This window comes from Trichechus manatus, unplaced genomic scaffold (genome assembly GCF_000243295.1).
Source record: "Trichechus manatus latirostris isolate Lorelei unplaced genomic scaffold, TriManLat1.0 scaffold00036, whole genome shotgun sequence".
In the NCBI taxonomy this organism is placed as follows: domain Eukaryota; kingdom Metazoa; phylum Chordata; class Mammalia; order Sirenia; family Trichechidae; genus Trichechus; species Trichechus manatus.
In genome coordinates, this window is record NW_004443972.1 from 6,639,192 (window position 1) to 6,660,230 (window position 21,039).

General features: G+C 39.1%; 1 protein-coding gene across 1 annotated transcript in view; it reads right to left on the reverse strand.

The window, feature by feature from the left end:
* Positions 1-21,039, reverse strand: part of NEB (nebulin) — a 249,118-nt gene that overhangs the window by 41,692 nt on the left and 186,387 nt on the right. The window contains exons 108-120 of the mRNA XM_004375379.2: positions 18,377-18,481; positions 16,678-16,782; positions 16,320-16,424; positions 13,919-14,023; positions 13,660-13,764; positions 12,910-13,014; positions 11,779-11,883; positions 10,418-10,522; positions 7,914-8,018; positions 7,443-7,550; positions 2,904-3,008; positions 844-948; positions 301-405 (exon numbers count right to left, since the gene is read on the reverse strand). Coding sequence (XP_004375436.1) covers positions 301-405; positions 844-948; positions 2,904-3,008; positions 7,443-7,550; positions 7,914-8,018; positions 10,418-10,522; positions 11,779-11,883; positions 12,910-13,014; positions 13,660-13,764; positions 13,919-14,023; positions 16,320-16,424; positions 16,678-16,782; positions 18,377-18,481 — 1,368 coding nt within the window. The remainder of the gene's footprint in view (positions 1-300; positions 406-843; positions 949-2,903; positions 3,009-7,442; positions 7,551-7,913; positions 8,019-10,417; positions 10,523-11,778; positions 11,884-12,909; positions 13,015-13,659; positions 13,765-13,918; positions 14,024-16,319; positions 16,425-16,677; positions 16,783-18,376; positions 18,482-21,039) is intronic.

Here is a 21,039-nt window from a genome sequence, read left to right on the forward strand (position 1 = left end):
GAGTACAGTCCTACAGAAAATAAATGGAAGGCTTCCATTCAGAATCCAGGCAGGCCTTCAGACTCCTAATTCTTGCTGTGTGAATGGTCTTGGGGTGCAGCATAAATCAACAGTGATCACTTGGATGGTAGAGCCTCTGCACCGCTGCTGCCCTGCTCTGCCGTGTCACTGCTGTCCAGTCACGATGGGGTCATATTTCAGGACCCACACCCAAGCTCCTGCAGGAGCAGTCCTCCCCTGTCCTTTCCTGGGTGCCCCTGGGGACAGTGGTACAGAAGATGGAAGACACTGGATACTTACATCGCTTTCGATCAAAGAATTCCTCAGGGCCAGCACCATGTCTTTATCATCAGTGACAGAAAGCTTGCAACCCTTGAGGAACTCTCGGTCCAGTTTGTATTCAAACTGTTAACAGAAGAAAGGCAGAGGAAGATGATAAATGGTTCCAAGCACAGGAGGATGGTGGGCATCTGATTAAATCCATGGAGAGTTCCCCCTTTAGGGGACTAATGAGGTCTTGTTACCAGAATGAGAGGAGGGGCTCCCTGGCCCCCCTCACTGCCTACTGGGCTCCTCCTTTCCAGCCCAGCTGCCAGGACAAAGCCCTCCCAGCTTGCTCTCCCTCCTGGTTCTCCCCAGCCTCGGGGCTCTGACCCATTTGGGATAGCAGGCTCTGTGGCCAGGTTGGCTTCCTAAGCTGGTCTTCTACTCCTCACAAGCCTATAGTCCTTGGTGGAGGTAGGGTTAACATCCACCACAGTGCTTATTATGAGTGATGATGATGATTTTTTATTTCTCAGCTCTGTCATGCAGTTATGATTGTCTTTGTCTTTGCTTTCTTACATCACTTTGCTGCAGGGATGACTTGGCTGCCTGGATGAAGTCTGGTCGATCAGGCGTCCACCTCCAGTGGGCTTTGTTTGCTTCATACAGCTTCTTGTAGTCCAGCTGTTTTTTAAAGAGATGAAAAGGAATTCCTTCATTCAGCAGGCAGAATTCATAAGTACACACAGCACACAGGTACTCAGCATGCATTTGAACACACCAGTTCGTAATGCAAGAGAGAGCCCCAATTAAAATTTTTGTACGATTTCTGCAGCTAGTCAGCCACTCAAGAGGTCATCTGGTAGGATCCTCCAGTCCCATAATTAAACAAACAAACAAACAAACCAGTTGCCATCTAGTTGACTCTGACTCATGGCAACCCCATGTGTGTCAGAGTAGAACTGTGCTCCATAGGATTTTCAATGGCTGATGTCTCAGATGTAGGCCAGTAGGCCTTTCTTCCAAGGAGTCTCTGGGCGAACAGAACTGCCAACTTTTTGGTTTGCATGTTAACCTTTTGCCCACCCAGGGACTCCAAAATAGATAAAGGCTAAAATTTAAAAAGGCCTCTAGATGAAATGATTCTACAACCTCTTTAACTGTGCCAGTCCAGCGTAATCACTTTTGAAGCCAAAGTCTTCTGATTTCTAACTAAGTTCAGGCTTAATTTTCTTTTTTTAATTATCAAACACTTGTATAGTACTTATTTCATGCTAGGCATTTTTCTAAGTGTTTTATAAATACCAGCTCATTTAATCTTTATAACAACCCCATGAAATAGACAGCTGAGGAACTGCCGAGAGGGATTAAGCAAACTGCCCACAGTGAGACACCTAGGAAGCGGCAGAGTGGGGATTCAAACCCCGGCAGTCTGGTTTTGGAGGTGCTTGTGTGCTTGCTAGACTTTCATCAGGGCTGGAGAACTGGATGCTGCGAGCCAAATCTGAGCCACAGAAGGGCATTGCTTAGCTAGCACAGTGTATGGAATTTGAGTGTCCTTGGGAAGGGCCTGCACTGTCGGACATATTTCTTTCTCCACTGTTTTTTCTCCCCCCTCTCTTTTTTAATTGAGGCCTCATTTATGCATAGCACAATGCAAATACTTTATGTATACAATCTGATGAGATTTTTTTTCATTTCATTATGAAAATTTTCAAACATATAAAAGAGTTGCAAGAATATAACAGACAATATTCATACAACTACTACCTGGATTCTACAATGTACATTTGACTGCATTTGCTTTGTCCCACATCTATCTACTCAATCCATCCTCAGGCCACCTTCAAGCTACCTGTCAGTTCCTAAAGGCACTTCACTTTGCTGATCTGAATAAGTACACGTTCTCTCTGGCACTAGTGGGCAATTAGCTGGATTATAATGGTTTCAGTGCCCTGGTAGCACAGTGATTAAAGAGCTTGGCTGCTAACTAGAAGGTCAGCAGTTGAAATCCACTAGCCACTCCTTGGAAACCCTATGGGGCAGTTCTGCTGTGTCCTATAGGGTCACTATGAGTCAGAATCAATTCAACGGCAGTGGATAATAATGGTTTCGTTACATTAACCATTTATATATTTTTATAAAGTCAGTGCTCATTTAAATTCACAAAACTGTTTCTGTGGCTGAGGGTTTAAGATGTTCCACCACAAAGAAAAGAGTCAGTGCAAGGAGTATCTGAGTGGGAGAAAGGTCTAGGCTGAATCCTGACAGCACCAAGCGGCTAACAGTTTTCTCTTTCAGAAGAAGCAGGCTCTAGAGTTTGGGGCAGGAGGAGAGCACCAGGAACAGGAATAAAAGATACAAAGTCACTTTCCGAAACACAGCCTTCATTTGAGAAGTAAATCTCCTCTTTTTCAGCCACCTGACCCAAAGGCAGTGGCCGAAACATCAAGGCACAGTTATATCACCTTGCTCTTCCCCAGCATCATTTTCAGCATCATTACTCATGCTCCTGGGGCCTAACTCTTTATCTGGACTCATTGCAGCTCAACCACGTGAAGAGATGTGAAAAGAGGCCACATGTCCTGCAGAAGCTGATAAATGTCCCCATTAGGCTTGGGGAAGGTTCTAGAACTTACGTTGGTGTTGACTTTGTAGGCATCCTTGGCTGCTTTGATATGAACAGCGTCTGGCTTAATGGTGCAGCTGGACTTATTTCTTTCGTAAACTTCTTTGTATTTTAGCTGTGGGAGGAAACACAGTGACAAAGTTAATTTTTTAAATTGTGCTTTAGATGAAAGTTTACAGAACAAATTAGTTTCTTGTTAAATTAATACACATATTGTTTTGTGACATTAGTTGCCAATCCCGCAATGTGTAAACACTCTCCCCTTTTCCACCCCAGTTTCCCTGTTTCCATTTGTCCAGTTTTCCTGTCCCTTCCTGCTTTTTTGTCTTTGCTTTTGGGTTGGTGTGGCCATTTAGTCTTGTATACATGATTGAACTACAATGCACATTCCTCACGTGTGTTATTGTTTCCCCTATAAATGTGTCTAATCTTTGGCTGAAGGGTGAACCCCAGGTGTGACTTCAGTACTGAGCTAAAAGGGTGGCCAGGGGCCGTACTCTTGGGGTTACTCCAGTCTCTGACAGACCAGCAAGTCTGGTCTTTTGTGAATCTGAATTTTGTTCTACATTTTTCTTCCGCTCTGTATTGTGATCCTTGTCAGAGCAGTCACTGGTAGTAGCTGGGCACCATCTAGTTGTTTTGGGCTCAGTCTGGCGGAGGTTGTGGTAGTTGTGGTCCATTAGTCCTTTGGACTAATCCTTCCCCTGAATCTTTGGTCTTCTTCATTATCCTTTGACAACAAGGTTAATTTTTTATAGCAGCCTACTAAGGGTTTTCAATGGACTCAAACATACAATGATCATGAAGATGGCACAGGACTTGGCAATGTTTTGTTCTGTTATACATAAGGTTGCCATGAGTTGGAGCTGACTCAATGGCAACTAACGACAACAACACTAAGAACTTAAAAAAAAAATTAAAACCATGATTATATATGCAATCGCTCCTTAAGATGGGAAAAGAAAAAAAATCTGTTGTAAAGAAAGAATGCAGTGTGTGGTTACATAGATGGATATGTATGCATATGTATGTATAGGAAGGGACATATGCATATATGGATGCACATGTATAGGTGTCTCTGTGAGCATATGTATATACGTGTTTATGTGTGCTGCATACCTATTATATATAAAATAAAGCACATGGGGGCACAGTTATAGTTACTTCTAGACACAAACAAACATCTCACAGGATTTGTTTACTGGTTTTGGGGGCTTAGGACCATGGTCTCGTGGGGCAACTCTGTTAATTGGCATCATATAGTTCATAAGGATAATGTTCTACATTCTAGTTTGGTGAGTAGTGTCTGGGGTCTTAAGAACTTGTGCGTGGCCATCTAAGATACAACTATTGGTCTCTAATCATCTGGAGCAAAAGAAAAAGAAGGAAACCAAAGACTCAAAAAAGAAACTAGTCTATAGGACTAATAGTCTACACAAACCATGACCTCACCTACCTTGAAACCAGAAGAACTAGATGGTGCCCAGCTACCACTGCGGACCGTTCTGATCAGGGACACAATAGATGGTCCCAGATAGAATGGGAGAAAAATGTAGAATAAAACTCAAATTCCTATAAAAAGGCCAGACTTACTGGACTAGTAGAGACTAGAGGAACCCCTGAGACTATTGCCCTGGGAAACCCTTTAAACTTGGAACTGGATGTTCCTGGAGGTCACCTTTTAGCCAAATGACAGATTAGCTCATAAAATAAATAATATTATCTGTGAGTACTGTGCTCCTCTAAATAATCATCTAAGTGAAACCAAAACAGTAAACATTTACCCTAGACCAAAGATGAGAAGATAAGGGGGGACAGGGAAGCTAGATTAATGGAAACAGAACAATCAGAATGGAAATAATGAGAATGCTGACACATTGTGAAAAATGTAACTAACGTCACTGAACAATATGTATACTCGTTGCTGTCGAGTCGATTCCTACCCATAGAGCCCCTATAGGACAGAGTAGTACTGCCCCGTAGGGTTTCCAAGGAGTGGCTAATGGATTCAAACTGCCAACCTCGTGGTTAGCAGCCAAACGCTTAACCACTGGCACCACCAGGGCTCCAGACAATATACATAGAAATTGTTAAATGAGAACCTAATTTGCCATCTAAACTTTCACCAAAAACACAATAAAATATTAAAAAAGAAAGTACAAATAAAAAGGCCCTAGACAAGAAAAAACAAAAACAAAGAAAGGATGCAGCTATGCAGCTATTCAGAGATGCACCTTCCTGTCTTAGATCTTAAAACCAGCTCACCAGGGCACACTGTGCATGTTCACCTGTGGCATCATAGGATTTAGGACCCTGAGCTTGTTCTGAAAGGGCCAGGTGGATAGCTAATCATGGATGCTTTCCCTTCCCAAATCAGAAACTTGAGTTCAGAACTTCTTAAAAACTGCTGGTGGAAGAGAAGCATTTCCCCACCAACTCAATTCGTCTTACCCTCTGCCTTTGCTTCTACACCTGTATGTCCTTGCATTCTAGGTGTTCTCATGTCATGTGGTAATTATTTATTTGTCTGTCTATCCCTTCCACTAAATTGAACCTGTCGAGGGCAAAGATGTGTATCATTCATTATCTCATTCCTAATTTCAGACACATGGGATCTCAATAAATATTTGATGAATGAATGAACTGATGGATGCAGTCATCACTATTGTCATTGCTAGAGCTGTATCTAGCAAGGTTTGGCATGTGTGGGTTTCGATGAGAGGTACGAGAATGGGGAATGAATAGCCTCTGCAGGCCCAAGGAGAAAGGCAGTTTCCCCATCCTGGGTCTGGGGTTTCTAGTTTCACCCACCTTTGCTCCTCTTAAATTTCAGGGCCTTGTGGCCAAGTCTGGGCCTTCTCACTAATTGTTGCAGAAGGATCCTGTTTTAATATGGTTAAAAGCTGAAGTAAAACTGTTCTAAAGGAGCTATAGCAGTGTTTACTAAACTTGCCTGATCATAAGAATCACAGTTTTTTGGGCTTCACCACAGACGTAGTGTCTTAGTTATCTAGCTATAACAAAAAAACCACAAATGGGTGGTTTTATCAAACAGAAATTCATGTTCTCACAGTTTAGGAGGCTAGAAGTCCGAAGTCAGGGTGCTGGCTCTAGGGGAAGGCTTTCTCTCTTGGCTCTGGGGAAAGGTCCTCGACTCTTTAGCTTCTGTTTCCTGGAGTCTTGGAGATCTCCATGTGGCTTAGCATCTATCTTCCCCCATCTCTGCTTGCTCGTTTTATATCTTGTAAGAGATTGACTCAAAACACACCCTACGCTAATCCTGCCTCATTAATATAACAGATAACTCACTCCAGAATGGGATTATAACTACAGGCATATAGGTTAGGATTCATAAGACATATTTTTGGGGGACACAATTCAATCTTTAGGGGAAAGGCCTAGAAGTTGACATTTTCATCAATACTCCAGGTTAGTCTTATAATCAGCAAAGTTCAAGGAGATGGGGGTATCATTTTTTGCAATGATAAGGAGTGAGTTATTACATGTAACGGATCAACCTCATAGATGCTTATGAAAACTTGATGTTCATATTTAAGTGGCAACGATTATTTTAACATTATATTTCTAAAATTTTATACATTTCTGTCTTCTTAAACAGTTCACTGAATGTACTTAACATTTTTCAGGGTGACTGAGTGTCAAGAGTATGAACATATTTATTCAGCTATTGAAGAATTCCTGAACACCAGCCACAGTCAAGGCTCTGGGATAGGGATAAGTTATTCACCGTTGCTTTTATTATTCTTTCTGTTGCACAGTAGCTCACGTACCCATGGAGTTCTTTTAAAAATTGAATCTGTTTTTTTTTTCCCCAACTAAAATGATGATAGATTTAAATCACAGACTCAAGCTATTTATCTGACTATGTATGAATATAATTTCTTCCTGAATTTAGATTACTAGAATATAGCAAATAGCTGGTTTGTTCCTCTTAGTCAAGATAAACTTATAGAGTGATAATAGGGTTTGTGGAATACTGCATTTCCAAAATGACTTCAACAATATCTCCCATTCCACATGCTTTTCTTCAGTGTGACCTTGCCCACATCAATGTCTATCAACAAGTGGTACTTGTCTCTTCACTCCTTGATTCTGGGTGGGCACTGTGGCCAGCGGAATAGGGGAAAAGTGGCACTGTGTTAGTTCTAGGAATAGCCCTTAACCGGCCTAGAAGCTTCTACTTCCTTCCTCTTGGAACCCAGCCACTATGCTGTGATATGTCCAAGCCACGTGGAGAAGCCACATGCAGAGGTTCCCATCTATACCCTAGCCGAGTTCCCAGCCAACAGCCATCAACAGTGAACCATGTGAGTGAGCTATCTTGGATTTCCTGGCCCAACTGAGCCTCAGATGCCGACTAACATCATGTGGAGTAGAAGAACCACTTGGCTGTGTCCAGTCGACTCATGAACAAAATATGATGATTGCTGTTTTAAGCCACTAAACTTTAGGGTGGCTATTATGCAGCAATAGATAACTGGACCAGGATTTGTTATATTAAAAAAAGGACAAGATGAGAGAGACTTACATCACTGACTTCATCCTTAACCTTGCGGACGTGCAGCAACATGGGGGTGTCATGGATTGTGATATAGCCTCTGGGTTTGGCCTTGTTGTATTCCAGTTTATAAAGTATCTGAAGGAGATTAAAAAGTAGAAAGACACAACGTTATGTTTCTCCATTTACAATGTAAGTGCAATTTTTTTTTTTTAAAGCAAGTATAAAGAAAAGAGAATTCTATGTACTCAACAGGTGCTTTCATGCTCTCTGCTAAGGCCCCAGAGTTTCTTCACTGAGGTGTCTGCCAATTTGGTTGGAACAATTCTTTCTTATGAAAGAAGAATCCTGTGCATAGAAGGACATTTAGCCCCCCTAACTTCCTCCTGCTAAACAGCAGTAGAGTGATCCAGGCACTGTGATAATCTAAAATACCCTTCCTCAACACTTTTGCAAATGTCCCCTGAGTTTGAGAATCCATTCAGTGTTTCTTGTACTCACATCACTGATTTGTTTGTTGACTTTTGTAGTTCGCAGGTGTTCTGGAGTGTCCACAACTGAGGTGAATTTGTCTTTTGATTTTTCATATTTTTTCCTGTACTTGATCTAAATTTTAAAGAGAAGGAAGAGTTAATGATAAGAAATAGAATAGAGGGCTTTAAAGAATCAAATTTTCTTCTTGAGAGAAAATTATGTATGTATAGTAAATAGTACCTGTTGCCATCGAGTCGATCCCAACTCATAGTGACCCTACAGGACAGAGTAGAACTGCCCCATAGGGTTTCCAAGGAGCAGCTGGTGGATTTGAACTGTTGACTTTTTGGTTAGCAGCCGTAGCTCTTAACCACTACACCACCAGGGTTTCCATAGCAAATAATAGGATTATTATATGTTACAGATGTAGGGGATGGTGTCGTGGTAGGATTTTCTTTAAATCCTAACTCGAAATATTTAACATAAATATGTATTCAATAGCAATGGTATAATGCAGTGAGCAAATAATCAAAGAAAACAATGACATGTTAAAATATCATCTTATACATTTTAAAGTGTGTTATACACGTGGACACTGAGGCTCAGAGAAGTTAAGAGACTGAACCAAAGGCACATACGTCAAATGAATCTCAGAAGCAGAACTAGAACGTTGTTCTCTGGACTCTGACCAGTACTGATTCTCTTGTAAACTATTGCATCAAGTATGTATGATCTTTTAAAGTATTTTCTCACACCAAAGATTAAACAGGTGTAAAAAATGAGTACAGAAGAATGAGTTTGAAGAATGTATCGTATGTTAAATTGCACTTGTTTTTGTCATTTCAAGATCACAAAATCTTTTTTCATGCACGTAAGCTGTTTCAAGCAGTACAGATACAAGGAGCCAACAAAATTTCATGCACAACTATTTGATGATCATATCAGAGAAAAGAAAAAGTTCAGGCCAGCAAAATGTTCACAGGCAGAGCTCCTCCCTCCCCCCTTATTTTACGTGTTGATTTGATGACAAACTAAAATGACGAAACAAGTTGCTAGTGTAAATTATTGATTAATTTTTTTTTTAATCTGAGAACAATGGTATTTTAATAATAGTGTATCTGGTAGTTAACCAATTATCACCGTTTGTTGCTGTTACAGATTTACATTTCATCCTATGATGGAAAGGAAGCAGTGTGTGCTTCAATCGGCCTTGCAGGAAGAAGGCATTCGTAACAGCAATGTTACAAGTGTGAACAAGAATAGATATGCTGGGAAGTTTCCTTTAGGAACCTAGCAATTTCAGCATCAAACTCAAGAAAGGCCATGAATATGCATAATATTCAAAGAGATGTACTGTAATCCTCATCCCTCCCAAATGGTACCATTGTGATAATCAAACAATGGAAAAATTAGATGAAAACATTAAATATTCAGACCTTCTAAATGCTGTTGCATTTACTTAATATCTGCAATCTCTAAGGAATCTATTTCTTTGAGGCAATTACTGAAAAAATATAAATTAATGTTACGCCAATTTGGAAGTATAATTTGAAAGCATCTCAGTTAATCTTACTAGGATTCCAACAGTGTCGAGCGGTGGTCCCCTGCCACTGTACAGGTGATGACTGTAGCATCATCACACCTGGCCACATCCAGAGTTCACTTACAAGGAGTGAATATTTATGCAGCTTTATCATATGAGACCAGCATGGAGCAGGGCAGGGAGAGGAAGTCAATGAACCATAAAAGTGAATGCACCCAAAGGTTTCTAAGCCACCTTCTTCACATCACATCAGGCATTACCTGGCTCCACATGTGTGTATTGTAGAGGGCAGTCAACATATCTGGGCGCAGAATTTCATTACATCCATGTCGCAGAAGCATCTTGGCACTAGATTTATATTTTTTCTGTCCATGCAAAGAGCAGTGAAGCACAAAAGAGACTTATGAAGACAAAAAAGAACATGGCTCTATATCCCAATCACCTCTGAGTGAAGAGATGTAGGCAGACATACTTTCTGTCCTCACATATACTTGTGGGTGAAGACACCAAATATATTATATGCCAAGCAGAATGACTGCAATACTTACAGTTAACCATTCATAGTCCTTGCCAGTGGGGAATGATACAGCTAAGTCTCACTTATGTTACCACCAAAACTGCTTTATAGAAAAGAAGACATCATAGGAATAAAAAAATACGTAAGCAGTTCTGTCTCTTTCCTTTCATTAATTTGTTTCTTTGTTTTTGCTTTTGCAACTCAAAATGTAAGTTGGCATGGGGAAAATTGTAGTTGTCAAATCTGCCTTTCTTTTCATCTTCACCACAGCACAAATGAGGACACAGAGCATGGACTGGCACACTCAAATAGCTCACAGGCTTTTTGGGTGGCTAGACAGAGAACTTTGAAACAGAACAGTCCAATATCATAGGCAGAACCTATGACATCCTTGCAGCAGACGGGACGACATCTCGTGAGACACCCGAGCACAGTCCTGCCTGGGCTGTCCAGCCAGTTCCAACACAGTACCTGGCTGATCTGTTCCCCTGCGGTCTTAGCCAGCAGATGTCTAGGCTCATCGACCACCAGGTGGTATTTATCTTTCCGCTGCTCGTAATCAGCTCTGTATTTTTTCTGCTCAAACATCATATCAAATTATAGCAACAGTACAACTTTAAGAGTACACAAAAATGTCCCAAAATGAACCCTCCAGAGAGCCAGAACCATGTCATTTCTAGAAAGGAGCTCCCAAAGCATTCAGAATAATAAAAACAGGGAGGCAAAGAAAGTCAGGCAAAGGATGAACACCTGGAGAAAGCCGGGGTTGGGCTATATCTGCTTTAGGACATTGAAATTAGAGAACCTGTGTTTAAATATTTTCCATCTTTACGTACAATGCCAGAAGCTAAGTTAGATTTTATGGCATCTTACATTGGATTTAAAATAAGCTACAGATATGCTACAGGCTTGCTATCTAAGGCTATGAGAATCAAAAACCTGATGCTAAAACATCCTTGGACAAATTCTAAGAGTCTCCTAAGTCTAGTTAATTTACTTGATTATAAAAGAGACCTGGAAGTCTTTTGAGAAAGAGAAAAATAGAAACAAAATATATCAAGACTGTCCTCCTAGGAAGTCATTGACAGTGATTCTTTGGCGTCGTCCAGTCTGGGAATCTAATGGAAATGAACTAAATCAAATTAAACAACAACAAAGTCATATGCTTAAGCAAACATACCATTGACTACATTTTCACTTTAGATACAATTTGCTAATTTTCTAACATTGCTTTTGATCTTATATAAATCCTTGGAAAATACAAAATTAAATATAAAACCATTCAAATATAAGTAAATTCATAGTTTGAGTATTTCAGTGATCTTGAGCTAAATTTAATTATTGAAAAGATGGTTCCAGAAAAAACTGGGTAGAATATAAAAGAAAATTTTGGGTGCAAAATGGATACTTTTCTGTACCAATGTGTGGGGGAGTAACAATGGCAATGGATAAGAATGCATGAATCATAGCCATCCCCTTACGGGTGGCTCAACCAACCACTACCATTTCCTGGCCTTGGAAGGAAATATTAAAATAACCTTGAACTTGTGGGCCTCCCAACTCTTTACAATATTATATTTAAGGAGTTCAGGACCTCCTTGGTGTCATCACTGACAGAGCCATGATGCCCTATGTCAGTGCAAACAAAGGTGCTGATGGGGGTGGGGCTCTCACACTGCACTGGAAGGTCCCTTCACTTGTTCTTATTCATGGTTTTTGCAGAGCCCATTGGATGGCGACATCACAAAGTCTCTCCAAATCTAAGTGAATCAACCCTTAGAATGGATTTCTTGTCATTTTATATAGGCTTAACTGGATCAGGTTATACGTACCTCATTCATCAACTGAGTTGCGTACTTGAAATGCCTATTGATTGGACAGTCGGCAACATAATTGAAATCTGACTTCGTCCTTTCAAATACCTCTTTATACTTATACTAGAGAAAATAGAAAGTGGTTATTTTGTAGGTTGTGATTATCTTAAGAATGAGACATGCCATTTATTTTATCATATGATTGTGTTAATTAATTAATTCATAGAGCTAACAAGTATTTGATAAGTTCTTACTCTTGTCTTCCAAGGCTGTGAAGGGTAGACTCACCTGGATATCTTGAAAACTGGCCTCAATATATGTATACCAGAAAACACCTCCATTGAATAGATGTCAAACATCTATTTTCTTTATTAGGCAAAAATCCTAATCAATTTCTTCTTTGTTTCTATTATTATAATGATCATGTTTTTACTCTGAGGGTATTGTAGTATACACTTGAAAAAAGTTTTTAGTTCATTAATTTGAATATAGTTTTCAGTAATTAATCAGATAATCATAATGTTTCAGAGCAAGTGTTGGCTAATAATGACCCACAGGCCAAATTCAGCCTCCCATCTGTTTTTAAACAGTCCCATGAGCTAAGAATGGTTTTTACAACTTTAAAGGGATGTAAAACACAAACAAAGAATGTGCGATAGACCGAATGTGGCCCGCAAAGCGTGAAATATTTTCTATCTTGTCCTTTCCAGAAAAAGATTGCTGACCCCTGTTTTAGAGCTCAAAGGAAGCTAATCCAACTGCTTTATTGAGGCCCATAAAAATTAAGCGATTTGCCTCAAGTCACACACCAAGTTTGTGGAACAAAACAACTGCACTTTTTGTTTGCTACCTTATCAGCTCTAACAGGGTAAAATTGCCCAGTGGCATAGAAGTAGAGAGGGAATTCTGGAAGAGCTATGTGGAGCTGTACTGACATAACATTAAATTCAAATAAATGATGATAGTCAACAAGGTTAGTACTAAAGAAATTTCTAAGGAGAGTGAGCAATTGAGTATTCACTCCAACCATAGGGTCTAGAAGCAAGGACAGAGATGAAAATATGAAAGGCTATTTCCTCAGTGCTAATATTTTCTGTGGGTAAAAGTATATGTTGAATGGATGTGACCATTCTCCTTGAGTAGATTTACCTTGCTGTAGAGAATCTTGTTGTTTTCAGCCAGATTAAAGTCAGGGGTATCATAGGCATAGCAACCAATGCCCTTCAGCCAGGTCAAATCTTCTTTATATTTTACCTGGTAGAAGAAGAACATGATGAAGGAGAGTTTTAAAAACCTATCTCCAAATAGTAGTAGATTAGGGTCTATACAAGTGGGACAAATAGTAGCTCTGACCTATCAAGTATATGGAATGATAAAGTATTAAAACAATTACTTACAAGTAGTTTCCAGTAATACCAATTCCTGCTCATTTTATCGTATATTGTTATATAGTATACAGAACTTTTTATTTTTAATACTAGTTAAAGCAATTCACATTTAACAGGCATCCTTTCCTAGACAGTATATCATTAGTTTGGCAGCTGTATTTTCATACAGAAAGCTGAAATTTCTTTCTAAATGAGCATTGTTATGTGCCTTAATTGCTTCATAAATTTTCTCTTCAATTGATTGAAAATAGGCTATTTCCTAGATGAGTGATATAATTTCCAACCATGTAATATGATATCATACATTTAGAAGAAAAATTAGGTTTGTAAGTTTGACTATATTTTTCTTCACCCAAGTAGTTCACTTATTTAGTAACTGAGTTTTATGATTTAAACATCCATACACAAGATCTAAAACTAGTTAAGTGTTTAGTTTTTATGTAGTGTTTGATTTCATAACTCATATGGGGATATGAATTTATATGTAAATGTAGAAGATTTCAAGACTCACATCACTGATGGCATCGGTGACTGCCCGGTGGTGGAAGTGCTCTGGGTGATCAGGAATGGATCTCCAAATTCCCAACTGGCTCATGTAGTTCTCCTTGTACTTCACCTGTGGTAAAAATACAACGGCAGCTATAAATGCTTGCCCAAAGTTAATATAAAAAAGTCTATTTCTATCCAGACATTTTAGAAATGGGAAGATGCTAAAAAGAAATGATAGTGGGTTATTTAGCCAACACAAATAGAAATGTCTAGGGACGTACTTTACTGACGTCATCTGTGACTTTGCGATGATAAACAATGTCCAGAGCATCCTTCACAGTGTGGTATTTCCCTTTGGTCTTTTCAAATGTTTCTTTGTAGCGTAGCTGGAAAGAGAAAAAGCACATGGATTATAAAAAACTACCAACCCAGATAATTGAGCTCTTTTAAGCTTGAACTCTCTCGAGCTCTCTCTCTTAGGTTTCCCCATGAATAAATTCAAGAGAGATTTAAAACCTCATTTCAGATCCTGGGAGAGAAAAAAGGAATTAGGGAAAAATGAGTGAAATCTAAATAAAGTATGAAATTTAGTTAATGATAATGTAGAAACAACATTGGTTCATTATTTGTGACAAAAGAACCATGGTAAGGTAAGCTGTTAACAATGGGAGAAACTGGGTGTGGAGCATACAAGAACTCTCTGTACTATCTTTGCAACTTTTCTGTAAATCTAAAACTATTTAAAATAAAATTTTTATTTAAATGTAAAACAAACAAACAAAAGGCTCATTTGGGTGGAGAAACAAATATAACCTCATTGAGCCCAAGACATGATTATTGTGCATGGAGAGAGGAGAAAGATTTGGCTTCTAACTCCTCGTATTAAAATGCCCTCTCCACAAAGCAGTCCTGAAATTTTATTTTATTATAATCTTAATCTTTTTAATATGCAAGAGAAGACAGTTCTGACTTTAACCTAAGAATATCATGACAGATTCATCCTATCTGCGTAAGATGGGTACTTCTCTGAGCAGACAAAAGATTTTCTTTTTGGATAGCTGAGTAAAGACATAATGAAAGATACCTTTTCTTTGACTTTGTTACTTTGTTTTTCAGATAGATAATCCCATAAATAATTTACCTCTACATGTGAGGAAAGCCACAACAGATAAGCCAAACTAAATGTCAGATACAATCCTTGTTACACTGGACTATTTTAAAGATTAAGATCATCAGTATAGGCACTGACAAAGCCAGGATGAGGCTGCCCAACAGGGCAAATTTCACTGTGTGGCCACCCTTGTAATGTGGTCACACAGATTAAGTTTGGTTCAAATTAATATCCAGCAGTAACTTTGAAGCAATAAAGATGGGGATGCCACCAGAAGACTAAAAATATCTTAGGGGATAATTTTGAAGACATATAATTTTCTCAGTGTATGTGTATGTGTGAGTGTGGCTTTTTGTTTATTCAATGTGGTTTTTAATTTTTTAAAAAATTATTGTAAAATATATATCACAAAAAATGTGTTGTTTCAACCAGTCTTAAGTGTACAATCCAGTGACATTAATCATGTTTGTCATGCTGTGCAACTGTCACCACTATCCACTTTCAAAAAAAAAATTTCATCACCCCAAACAGAAACCCAGTACACATTAAGTATATCTCAGCTTATATTTTAAACATTAAGTGGCATTCCCTTCTTTTCAACTAGCATGATCTCCTCAGCTCCAAATGACAGCTTCAGACAAAATCACAGAACTGAGATATTGCTCAAATTTGCTGTATCCTCTCACATTTATGCTTAGGGATCACTGCAATGACCTTAAGATGCTTTGGATTTTAGAGCTGTGTTGTTAAACTGAGGGGCTATGGGGTTGGTTTGAGCTTTTGGCTCGGTTTAAATCCCAATATGTGCAATCCTTCTCTAGGGATTCTGGTTCTGGTAATGGGTACCATGGATTTGGAGTTGGGCTCTGAGACACAAAACTGGTAAGGACTGGCCATCTACCCTTGACTAATTCCATATCTTCATTAATGGGAAATCTAATTGCCATTAAGAGGCAGCCTTTACCTTGATCATGTGGTACAGGAAATGAAAGTCTGCCCACCCTAATTCTAACTAATATGTCATTCACATGATCTGTATCTAGGCAATGAAGAGAAGACAGGGAACAAACATTTTCTGAGTGTCAACTATGAGCTTCACACTGTGCTAGTAATGGCATATACGTTATCTTCTTTAGTCTAATTTAATTATCACAATTATTATTCATTACAGATCTGAGAAACCAAAGTCTTAGGAAAATTATATAGAGGTAAATTATATACAGCAGGCAAGTGACAGCACCAGGATTTGAATCCATGTTTGACTGACTCCAAGCCCATGATTTTATGGATAACTAACAATTAGTCAACAAGAAGCCCTAGGAAATGCTTCCAACGAATTATAAATAAGGATCAAGGATCATAATTTTGCACAGAAGAGCAATGAGAAGAACAACAAGCTTTTAGCATCTCTCAGCACTGTCCTTAGCTACTTTGCCTGACTAGTATTATTTGTTTGTTTTCCCTGATCCGTGTTGTGGGACATGACTTTGTACTATGGATATGACTGTAACATCTTGTGTTTCTTAGGTACATCAACCTATCATAAGAAGAAAGAAGGAAGAGATGCATACATCACTGGCATTCCAGTAAGCCTTCTTGGCTCTGATGAGGATTGGCGTATCTGGAACTGGGGTGTACTTGTCCTTCATCTTCTCATACTGAATCTTGTACTTTTTCTAAGGAATCAAATGGAAGAGACAAACTTAAGTTCAAGCTTTTTCATCCCTCCCAACTCACAACCCAGTCACAGTATCCCCTGAGGAACACAATATACCATATCCTTGAAAAGAACAGCTTTGCCTTCTGTATTTTGTTAATGCTGAGCACAGTTTATAGTAATGGGTTCTCCAATCAGAGGAAGTAGGCGAAGGTCTTTACAAAGGATTTTTTTCTTTAAACCAGTGCCTTATTACTGAATTCCCACCTTACCTCGCTGACCATATCCTTCACGTCTTTAGCATGCTTCAAGGCTGTGGTCTGGTTGCCAGCGTGATGATGGGGTCTCTCTTTGGTGGCAAGTTCAACATACAGATACTAAATAATCAGAAAGTGGCCATGAGATGGTATAGAGATGAAACATTTAGTATTCAGTCCTCTTCATTCATTTCTAGCCCTTTAGTGGGGGTGGAGGGGGGTTTGCTTGTTGTTCTGTTTTTGTTGTTTTTTTCTTTTTCATATATGTGCTCCTGTTCATTTTTCTCTCTGTGTATCTCACATTTGGAAACACATATACACACTCCAGTTAATCAATATTCCTACTGGTGAGTATGGGCCAGTCTAAAGCCACGTGATAAAAAATGGTGACAGAAGAACTAGACAGTTCTTAAAGAGCCCTCAACATAGTACTTTTTAATTTTTGCTTGAATACATGAAATGTGGTTTCGTTTGTCCGTGGACAATAAACAAGTTCTATGGAATGTATGGAGGCCGGTGGCACAGTGGTTAAGAGTCAGCTGCTAACCAAAAGGTTGGCAGTTCCAGTCTATCAGCCACTCCTTGAAAAGTTCTACTCTGTCTTATAGGGTCACTATGAGTTGGAATCGACTTGATGGCAACGGGTTTGATATTTTTTTTTTTTGTATGGAATGTATGCAGAAGACACAACCTTGCTTGCTGAAAGTGAAGAGGACTTGAAGTACTTACTGATGAAGATCAAAGACTACAACTTTCAGTATGGATTATACCTCAACATACAGAAAACAAAAATCTTCACAACTGGACCAATAAGCAAGACCATGATAAAAGGAAAAAAGATTGAAGTTGTCAAGGATTTCATTTCACTGGATCCTCAATCAACACCCATGGAAGCAGCAGTCAAGAAATCAAACGATGTATTGCATCTGGCAAATCTGCTACAAAAGACCTCTTTAAAGTGTTAAAAAGCAAAGATGTCACTTTGAGGACTAAGGTGCACCTGACTCAAGCCATGGTATTTTCAATCACCTCATGTGCTTGTGAAAGCTGAACAATAAGGAAGACCAAAGAAGAACTGATGCCTTTGAATTATGGTGTTGGCAAAGAATATTGAATATACCATGGACTGCCAGAAGAATGAACAAATCTGTCTTGGAAAAAGTAAAGCCAGAATTCTCCTTAAAAGTGAGGGTGGTGAGACTTTGTCTCACATATTTTGGACATGTTATCAGGTGGGACCAGTCCCTGGAGAAGGATATCATGCTTGGTAAAGTAGAGGGTCAACAAGATGGATTGACACAGTGGCTGCAACAATGGGCTGAAATACAGCAATGATTGTGAGGATGGCACAGAACCTGGCAGTGTTTTGTTCTGTTATACATAGGGTTGCTATGAGTTGGAACCAACTCAATGGCACCTAACAACAACAACATGAAATGTAGTAAGCAATTACTTTTCACTACCTGGAGTCCACAGACGGCTCATCCAATGACTAATTTGTATAGCACTTAGAAAACATCACCTGCTCATGTAAAGCGTAGCCATGGTTAAGATGGCCCCAAAGAAAACAGCTTCATTAAGTGCAGTGTTAATGTGCATGAGGCTGCATCAAGGACAAACAAGTGTGAGAATCTTCTACTGACCAGGAGTAGTCAGGCACACACATGACACCAGTGTGGCAGGTTTATGAGTCTTCATTAGTAAATGATCTTACCTGACTCTGAAGCTTCTGCCCTCTCTTGGCTCTTAAAAGATCAGGAGTATCAGGAACTGAAGTAAAGATTGACTTTTGCTTGTTGCCTGAAGCTCTGTATACCAGCTGAACATAAAACAATTCATCACCATCATTTCTGCTTTATAGTCATGTTATGTTCTCTGCAGATGCCTTTATTGCTTACTTCATAGAAAAAGCAGAACCTTCCCACTGCAACAATCACAGTTTCTTCCTAATAAGCCAATAATTCATTTACCTCTCTGGTCTTCATTTTACATTTTTTTCTCTTTCTATTGAAAGACGGACATTCTATGGCCTGTCCAGGATTCAAGCCTCCTGCTGTGCTCTTGGTCCCATTCTTGCCTATCTCTTTTTGGACTCTGTTCCAGCGATTATCCTCTTCCCCTCCATATCTCCAATTCTTCCTGTTCTTCCAGCTTTCTCCCTTTATCTGACAACAAGCTCAAGTTCTTCCCCATTAATTCTTCATCTCTAGTCAATGGCCTCATTCCTTCCTTGCACAGCCAAGCATTCTATGTTTCTTTCTCCTTTTCATCTCTTTTGATTACTTTCTCAGGGTGACAGTTTGGCTTCCACCCCGTGACTCCAGTGAAGTCACTCTTGTCAAGGCTACCAAAAGCTTTACGAGTGGCAAATCTGGAGAACATCTCTCCATAGCAACTAATACGGCTCAGCAGTTTCCTTTCTGAAACTGCCTTCTCTGCCTCTCCTTCCACCACTCTCCTCTACGAGGCCTCCGATCTTTCTGGACACTGCTTGGTCTTCCTCTACTATTCTGTGGCCTCTCCTCTTCCCCAAAATGCTGCTATTACCTAGGGTTTAGGGCTTGGTTCCTTTCACCTCATACATATGGGTGATCTCAACCATAACCATCACTTTCAGATTGACGACTTCCAGATCTGTATGTCAAATCTCTCTTGAGCTCTAGACCCAAATTTTCAACAACTTTCTGAACTTGGGTGATTCATCATGCTCAATATTGAAGTCGTCATACTACTCCCCATTCCCACCTGCTGCTCCCCCTATTTTATCTATTTTGCTAAATGGCTTCTTGATCTTCCAGTCACCCAGGCCAGAAATTTGAAGAGTCATTCTAGACTCCTTTTCCCTCAAATTCCACATCAAAATGGCCACAAATCCTGGGCTTCTCACTTCATGATATCCTTTTAATATGTTCCATTTTCTTATTTCCTACTGCCACTGCCTAGTTCAGCTTCCTGTCTTTTTTTTTTTTCCCTACACATCCATAAGAGCCTCTTAAACCAACTTCCCAGTTCCACATGAGACTGTTCTACATGACTCATTCATCTTCCACAAGTCTGAGTGAGAAATTTTTTAAAGCTCAGATCTCATCTGACCTTAATACTCATATCTACCCTGTCTAAAAGTAATTCTTCTACGATTTTTCATCAAGTCCAAGATTATTAATATAGCACCCATGAGTCTTCAAAACTTGGCTCCTATCTAGGCTTCTTGCCTCATTTCCCAACATTCCTCCACGTTCCCCATGTGCTATTTGAAACTATTCCCAGTTTCAAGAACTCATTATGGCTATTTTTACATACTGTCTTTTCTGTTTAGAATGTTCTTCTCCCTCTTATCTGCTTGGGAAACTCCTAGAATCCATATTTTCTTAATTATTTTGGTAATATATCATGCATCATATTGATGTCTGTCTCTTCTCCCATACTGTTGCCCATGAAATGCTGGGTCTCATCTCTATCATCCTTTCATCACATAGTGCTTAGACAAAGGGACTGAAAAATTGTTGTCTCCTAATAAATGTTAAGGGAATTTAATATAATGAGGCAAACTAAAAGAACAAATGGAGCACAAATAAATCCTAATCATAGATTTAAATGCCAATGGAACAGATGAAATGTAAAAAAATAAATATCACAAATATACATATATGTGTACACATTCATTCTCTAAATATAAATTATATAAAAGTTAAAAGAAAATGTGGCTCATCTTCTAGGGGCTGTTTTTGGTGTTACTATTGAAAGAAAGGAGGTAAACTGAATGAAAATTTAATGTTTCTTCTAGGCTAAATTTTTAATAAACCAAATCAACAAACTCATAGAATACTATAGTTGAAAGGAGCCCAAATCCTCATCTAGTCCAATTCTCTAGCTCAGGAAATTCAAGTGCTGAAGTTGTGAATTATACAAGGTCACACAGCTAATTAAAAGTAAACCTAGGACTAAAATCCAACTCTTCCACGCAATTTCTGTAATTCTCTTTATACCACATTTCTCCTTTACTTAGGTATGCATTGTCTATGCTTCTTGGGACAATATCCCTGCTTCAATATACGACAAAATACTGTAAATGTACGTATGTCAAGAACCAATACAATTCAAAGACAATTCAAAAGTCAATACCCTGAACTTCTCTTCACCATCCAACTTTTTATGAAGTTGATGTTTTTCAAACATTCCTGTTTCTAAAAATCTCCTGGGTCTTTACTATAAACAGATTCGTAGGCCCTACCCCAGATCTTCTAAATCCAGGGGAGTGGCTTGGCTTAACATATTATCAAGCCCAGGTCATTCTTATGGTCAGGCAAGTGTGGAGGAAACTCCACTACTAAAAAATATCCATTCTCTTCCCTAATGTGGAAGTTGGTATTGATGTAC